At 42.1% G+C, this 7,918-nt stretch overlaps 1 protein-coding gene across 1 annotated transcript in view; it reads right to left on the reverse strand.

Annotated features, from left to right (window-relative positions):
* CLDN18 (claudin 18) overlaps positions 1 to 6,839 on the reverse strand; it is a 28,387-nt gene extending 21,548 nt beyond the window's left edge. Inside the window, exon 1 of the mRNA XM_026496592.2 lies at positions 6,511 to 6,839. Within this exon, the coding sequence (XP_026352377.1) occupies positions 6,511 to 6,730 (220 nt within the window). The 5' untranslated portion in view covers positions 6,731 to 6,839. The remainder of the gene's footprint in view (positions 1 to 6,510) is intronic.
* Between the last annotated feature and the right edge of the window lie 1,079 nt (positions 6,840 to 7,918).

A 7,918-nucleotide genomic window follows, 5' to 3' on the forward strand; every position in this document is an offset into this window, starting at 1 on the left:
TCAGCAGTTTATATTATATTATTGATATTGGAGAAAGAATTTCTCCCACCTTCTCCTTACATCTTTTTAGGAATATTAATATGTAGAATGCCTTCTATGGTAATTAGGCAAAAATGGTGGTCAAATAGCAATATAAAATATCATAGCTAGGAATACAGAGGAAGTAGAATGAGTATACTAGCAAGACAGATCACTAATACTTCGGTTAATTTCTTTCTTTTAAAATAGTACCACATCGTATATCCCTAATTTCTGACGAGGGATAAGAATAGATCTTTTGGTGCTCATAATAGAAGATTTGGAAGCAGAGAAATTTTTAACATTTTAAATCCTAGAGAAAATATTTGGCTTCTTTCCTTTTTATCCTTTCTTTGTATATATATTTTCACATGATTAAGAGATTATACGACTTGCTGTTTTGTTCTTTTAACTTAATTGCATACATAGACGATTCAAGCTCCTTGTAAACATCATTTAATATGTGTAATATTAAACACTTAATGCAGTATGAGCAAATTAGTATTTAATGCTAGCAGATTAGTATTCCATTACATAGAGGTGCTCTTAGTCACCGAAACAGCACCTATTCTTACGCAGTTGGATTATACCCCTCCCCCAGTTGTGTGTGTGTGTGTGTGTGTGTGTGTGTGTGTGTGAAATACGATGTTATAATGAACATTTTCGCATTAACTAGTTGCCGGCATTTCTGATTAGTTAGAATAGATTCCTAAGAGTAGAATTCAGATGTCAAAGGGTGTGAAGTTTTAAAAAATCTTTTTTATACAGAACCAGATTTTTTTCTATGAATTTTATCCCAGCAGCAGTATTTGAAAGATCTTGTCTGCGGCACCCTTATCTAATTTGTAATTTGGTAAGTTACACATGACCGTTTGTTTTAGTCTGCATCATCTTGATTACTAATGAAACTTTTTTTTTAAAACAAATACTTATCCAGATCTATTTTTTCCCTTTTCCTGAATTGTCAGTTTGTACTTCTTTCTCATTTATTTACTGGAATTTTAGCACTTTGCCTATTGATTCATTGAATAAATTACCTGTTTAAGATTTTAATATACTGTTATTTATTTGTTTATATATTTATTATGTTCAATTAGCCAACATATGGTACTGTTATAATTACTAAAAAGATCTTTTCTCATTGATTATTTGCTCTTTTAATTTTTTCATGGTTTTACATATTCTATTTATTGTTTCATAATATCTGGTACATAGTACGTGCTTAATAAATATTTGTTGAATGATGTAGTCAGATAAGTTTGCTTTTGTGTTTCCTCCATTTCTTTTTCTTTTTTCTTTTTTTTATATTCAGTTAGCCACTGGATAGTACATCATTAGTGTTTGATGTAGTGTTCAGTGAGTCATTAGTTACGTATAACACCCAGTGCTCATCACAACATGTCCCCTCCTTAATACCCATCACCCGGTCACGCCCTCCCCTCTGAAACCCTCAGTTTGTTTCTCAGGGTCCCGTCATTCTATGCTTAGGCGTTTATTTTCTATTTAGAGGAAGAAAACAATATTAGAATTATTTTAGAATTTTAGAAGATTTAAAAGTATTTTATGTATTTTTACATTACTTAATCTGGAATCTAGTTTGGTATATATGTTGGTTGCTACTATAATTCTTTTTTTCCCTCAAAAAAGCTTATCAATAATTTCTGAAGTTTCTGCCATTTCTTCTTGAATAACCTGTCCTTCCCCCATTGCTTTGTGAGCCCTCCTCTATCTATATGAAATTCACCCATATGTCTAATTTTGGATTTTGTTCATCTTTGGGCCAAAGCACACTCAATTACCCCAGCTTTAGAATGTGATTAAATATCCAGTGGAGGTAGCCCACTCTTTTTATTTTATTCTGAGAGAAAATTTTTAAAAGTTAATTTCATCTGCCTCTTCTATAGATAAACAACTTGGTCAAGTTCCTGAAGGAAAACTCTTGCTGGTAGTTTGATGAGAATTCTTGGTATGTAACTTAGGTTCTGGAGAAAGTTTGCCTGGGTTGGAGTTCTCCCCCAGCCAATTACAATGTCATCAAGCAAATTCTTTAATCTCTGTGCTTCAGTTTCTTCATCTATAAAATGGAGATAATATTACTACTCACCTCATAGGGTTGTTGTGAAAATTAAAGTATGCATAAGTAATTTATATAAATGTAAAATTTTGTAATTTATGCACAGTAACATATGCTAATTTACTAAACAAATACCTAGCACATAGTAAGATGTCAATAAATAAATTAATAATAATAATAAAAAATAATCGATATAGGATTTATTATTATACATTAATCAGGGACAAATTCACATCTTCATAAATTCGTATCTTTATAATATTATCTAGGAACCTGTAGCATATATTTCCACTTAATTAGGACTTAACTTTTTCTCAGTAAAGCTTCTTTTTCATTTTGATTCTTGCGAAATATTTAAAGTTATTATTCCTAAGTGTTAAACGCATGTCACTGTACTGTATCACCCCCTCTCCAGCTCATATCACACGAAACAAAACTAAGTTATTTTGTTTCTCTTGACTCACTCTGCTCTCTCCTGCCACTGTCTTTTCCAGATGATGTTCTCTCTTTCTGGAAAACTCTTTACCTCTTTACCTTCTTGAGCAACTCATATGCATCCTTAGTAACTCAGCTTTTCTGGCATTTCCTTTAAGAAGCCTTCTTTTCCTCACGTCTGCACCCCGTACCATACAAGATGCTTACTATACTTTATTGCAGTGATTCTTACTGGGTCTGATCCCCCCACCCCGGGACAGGGGCAATGTCTGGAGAGGCTTGATCGTCACAGCTGGGTAGAGGGTGCTGCTGCTCCCATCCCGTGGGTGGAGGCGAGGGATGCTGCTAACTGTCCTATAACGCACAGAAGAGCACCCCACAGAAAAGAATTATATGGCCCCAAAATATCAATAATGCTGAGGCTGACAAACCTTACTTTGCGATGGTCTGTTTACTCTTTTTCTCTTTCTAGATTTGTGATATCTATGTTCCCCAGGTGGAGACAGCCTGGAACATAGTAGGTGCTCAACAAATGTTTGTTGAATACATAAAGATTCCTTCTAACGCCACAATTTCTGTGCTATTTATTTTCCTGGTATATCTGGGTGTGGGAGAGGACCAAAGGCCTTTGCTTTTCCTTCCATGTCCTGCCAAGAGGGGCGCTGGTCCAAACCCGATCAGCGCAGGACAGGTTGGCTGCCAGTTATGGGCCTAGTGAAATGATTTTATCTAGGAAGGTTGACTGCCACTCCCATGCCTAGAGTTTCTCTGGAAACTTCTTTGGTTGTGCCTGACTCCTTCCCTCTGAGCCTGAGAGTCTGTGCTTGCATTTTGGGGAGTGTGTGGCTTCTCAATGGAAATTTAAAAATTCTGTACTTTCATCTCAGTGACAATGGAAAGGAAATTAAAACAAGTATGTTCCAGACCCTCAGGCTGGCTTCTTACGGTTCATGTCTGTGTTGGTGTTCATGATCATGTTTATACCAGAAGACAGTTAATATTCTCAACTGCCACATGAACAAAGGGTTCGTTGTTGCTCAAACAGAAAATGCAGTCATGGGAATTCCCCCCCCTTGTGATACTGACACTCCAAGCTAGGACCCCTGTGGCTTGGGGTCGACACCACACTAGCTGCACCCACAAGTGTGCACCGTCCTGTCTTTGCACATACCTCATTACTACAATCAGCGGCGGCAAGTCTACGGCAGAGAACTTTCCCTCCCCAATTCCAGAAATAATTGGGTTGATAATCTTAGAGTCACATTTCAACACAACCTTACTTCAGATGGACAAGACCACTGCAAAGAGCTATCGAGCCACAGAAACCTCATTACCACAGGAATGACGGGGTTGCGCCTGAGCGTGAGACGTGAGTACCTCAAACTTACTGACACCATTTTGTAAAACAAGCCTGTGCAAGTAGAGAATCCTTGTTAATGATACTGATGTCAAAACACTGGAACAACTAAAATGCAAAATTGGCCTTGAGGCTCTATCTTTGTTAAACTCCAAATGCAAGTGAACCCTATCCCTAACACCACACTAATTTTGAAATTTGGATTGATTAGTTTTTCAGTGTTATTTGTATTACACTTGCAAATGCGCCTTTTGTACTTGTATAAGACTTACATGCATTAGGAATTTAAATCTATTGTTATGCTTGAATACATTAAAGTAGCATCAAAATAAGTATAATTTAAGTGAACATTGAGGGTCTACAAGAATTTTTTTCCTTTAAAAGGGGTTCCTAGAAATTTCTTTTTAAAAAATAGTTCTCTAAACTATCTAGTGACAGGATTTACACACATGCACGTACACACACACACACACACACACACACACACAGTGCTAGAAGGTTCTGAGAGAAGGCCTAACAGGCAGTTTTGGTCTGGCCCAATTTTAGCTCTGGGAGCTTGGGCGAGTTGCTCTGCCTCTCTGGCTCCATCTGTAAAACACCTACGGGCGTGTTGACAGCTGTTGTTAGTCCAGGAGAGCTGCCAGAGAAGTCTGCGTGGGGCTGGGCACCAGGCGTCCGCAGGAGGTGAGGCAGGGAAGGCCCCTCCACACTGGGGGCTTTTGCTTTGGGTCGGAGAGATGTCTGGAGCCCGAGAGTCTCGGGCTTCCATACTAGGGCAGCCAGCTGGGGCTTAGGTGGAGGCAGAACAGGGTCTGAGCCCTGGCTCCATCTGTATATGACCTTGGGCAAGCCACTCGAACTTCCTTTCCTTGTTTCTAAAAGGGTGATAAGAAGAGCACGAAACTCACAGGCCGGTCTGCAGAGGTTACGCAAAATGTTGCAAGCCAATTGTTTACTCAAGTCCTAGTACGTGATCCACCATGGTTATCCTCCCTTTGTGGAGTGTATGAACTCCTCAGTGTCACGGGGGTGCTCTGTGTGGCAAGAGGTCAGCTCCAGGCCGATTCCCTCCACCAAGGCCTCTAGCTCTGCATGGGCCCAGGTCCTAGTTTCTGGAGAGATCTTTTGCATTTGAGGTGAGGGAGAATGTCAAGGACAGATGGTTAGACGCAGAGCTAAGGCTGGGTCAGCAGGATACAAGGATGTGGGGGTGACTCGTCTTTGCTCCAGTCCCTAGTGGAGGGAGACCCCACTGAATCTGCAGCTGGTCACCCACTGATCTGACTGATGTCCTCTTGTTTATAGCCAGTCCCCACCTCTCTAAGAGGGCATTCACTGCCTTCCATGATCGTGCTCACACAAACCCTCTCCGCCAGACAAGGTCACTCTTTGATTTTCCCCCAGGTAAGACTCGGGTGGTAGCACCCTCATGTCTTTGCTCGTGCTGCTTTTCCTTCTGCGTCGCTGCCCTTTCCAAACCCGACCTGACTTTCAACGCTCCCTTGTGGGTTTTCCTCCTCGGTGGAGCCTTTCCTGAGCGGTTCCATACTCCCCTCATCTCTGCAGCACTGGCCCTCTGGCCTCACTTGGCGCCTTGTCATACCCAGCCTGGGGTGCACTTTCATAATTTTGAGGGTGCTAACCCCAAGAATCCTGAGGTTGCAGTAGGTGTGGAGTGTATAAAGTGTGACTTAAGTCTTGTTACTTTCTATGTGTTTCTAAGTCTTGACCTATAATCAGATGGCAAGTTCCTGGAGGGGAAAACCCCATTTTCTATTTCTGGAGCTCCCTACAATGCCCATCTTGGATCAGTGTCCCTCCCAAAACTTTGATGTATATTTATGGAAGGAACAAAGAACTAAAAAATAAAAGTGACAAGTTTATTCACTGTCTTACTCTGTTACATGTATGAAAGACACTTTTAACATTTCCTTTTTTTTTTTTTTTACACTTTTAACACCTACTCTTGAGACTTGAATTTTTTTCAAGTTAAAATGACCCACCTACTAAGCCAACAAACCCACAACCCTTGTATGGTTAATACCAATCTGGGGAAGTGGGCATCACGGCCCACACACCTCGCCTGCGTGGCAGAGATCCCTTGCCACAGAAGGCCTCTGTGCAGAGAGAGCACCCTGAATCTGATTCCACGTGGCCAATATTTTCTGGAGGTCAGGAGCCTAGAGCCACAGAGAAGGGGCCCATCCAGCACCAGTCCGAGAAACACCGCACTCAGTTCTTTCTCTCTCTCTCTTCCCTCCACCCCTTTCTGTTGTTGCTATGTGCTTAGGCTTCCTTGCAAGCTGGGCCTAGGCATCATGGGGCTAAAGGAAAGAGGGGGCTAAAGTTGGGTCTCTTGAGTCCTGTTCCTATGTGCGATTGAGTCTCAATGCCATTGTCCACATAGGAGTTGTTTAAAGGATGTGCCGCTTGGGAAAAATTGGGCACCATCCAGTGAGGGGAACAGGAGGCCTGAGAGCTCAGAAGGCTCCTCTCTCTAAGGTCCCCGCATCCTGTTCTGACTCTGGTGGTGGTAGCTGCGGCTCCTCTTTCCCCAGCGGTCCCCCTGTGGCCCCCCAGGCGGCGGCCCCATCTCCCCGCCAGCCCGCCGGCGCCCCGCCCTCACCTGGCAGCCCCAGCAGCGTGAAGTAGCCGCGGCACTCGGTGAAGCCGGAGCTCTCTCGGACGCAGGAGCGCCACAGCCCTTGGTAGTTGAACACCGCTGTCACCGGGTTGTTGTACAAGTCCTGCGTGCTCCACTGATCCATGCAGGTGGCGGCGATGACGCCCGCAATCCCGAGCAGTGAAACCACGAACCCCAAGCCCTGGCAGGCGGTCACGGCCATGGTGGGGTGCGGAGTCGGCACAGAGCGCCACGCGACAGAGGGACAGCCCGGTTCTGAGCGTGCAGAGTGTAGGGATGGCGTTTTCTCGGGGACGCTGGTGTACACGTCACGGATGGGCCAAGTAATGGAGGAGGGGACTCAACAGTGCCACCTGAGCTTGTCCTCCTCCTTTATCTACCCAAGCGAGATAATTTCCACAACATGGTACCAAGAGCCATTTGTTTTCTGCCATATGTACACTCTACTCACTGTTTACCTTCGGAGGGAGTTTCTTTCCTGATTAGCCAGGCTCCCCTCTGTAGAGGGTAAAGCAGGTTTAGAGGGCGCTGCCTGGAAGGGCCTGCAGGTTGGTTATGCCTCAAAAATACTTGGAGACGAAAGGGCTTTGTCTGTGAGGCCCTCCCAAAGTATCGCTGCTGCTCTGTTTCAATAAATCAAATAGAGCTAAAATGTGGAACTGAGAAAATGACACAAAACATAAAGAGAAATAAAGGGATAGAAAACATGAAACAGCAGTAAGAAGCTTGGAGGATAGAATGAGAAGCTCCAACATATATCTAACAGGAGTTCCAGAACCAGAGAATAAAGAGACTGAGGGAAAGACCCTATTTGCTAAGTGACCACCTAAGAATTTTCTAGAACTTGTGAAAAGCATTAATCCCATATTAAGGATGTCCAATAGTTCCATGAAAGGTAAATAAAAATAAATCAACATCTGGGTGCGTTGTAGCATTGGGAAGTACAAAAGATAAAGGGAAAAACCTCTAAAAAACCCAAAAGAAAGGTATTATAGTCGTATACCAATTGTAGCAATAGAAACCAGAAGACGGCAGAATTCTATCTGTAAAGATTGAGAATATCAAAACAATGTGAAGACAAGCCACAGACAGAAAATATTTGCAAAAGGAAAATATTTTCAAAGAAATATTTTATATCCAAAAAACATACTTGGATAAAAGACTCTTACCCAAGGTCTACTAAGACCTTAAAACTCAACAATAAGAAAATGAAGAACCTGATGAAAAAATAAGCAAAATGTCTGAACAGAACCTCATCAAAGAAGACACACAGATGACAAGCCTAGGAAAAAATGTCATTAGGGAATTACAAATTAGAACAAGATACTACTCCGTACCTACTAGAATGGCTAAACTCCAAAACACTAACCCCAAGTTCTACGAGGATGTG

Source organism: Ursus arctos, unplaced genomic scaffold (assembly GCF_023065955.2).
Source record: "Ursus arctos isolate Adak ecotype North America unplaced genomic scaffold, UrsArc2.0 scaffold_20, whole genome shotgun sequence".
Taxonomy (NCBI): Eukaryota; Metazoa; Chordata; class Mammalia; order Carnivora; family Ursidae; genus Ursus; species Ursus arctos.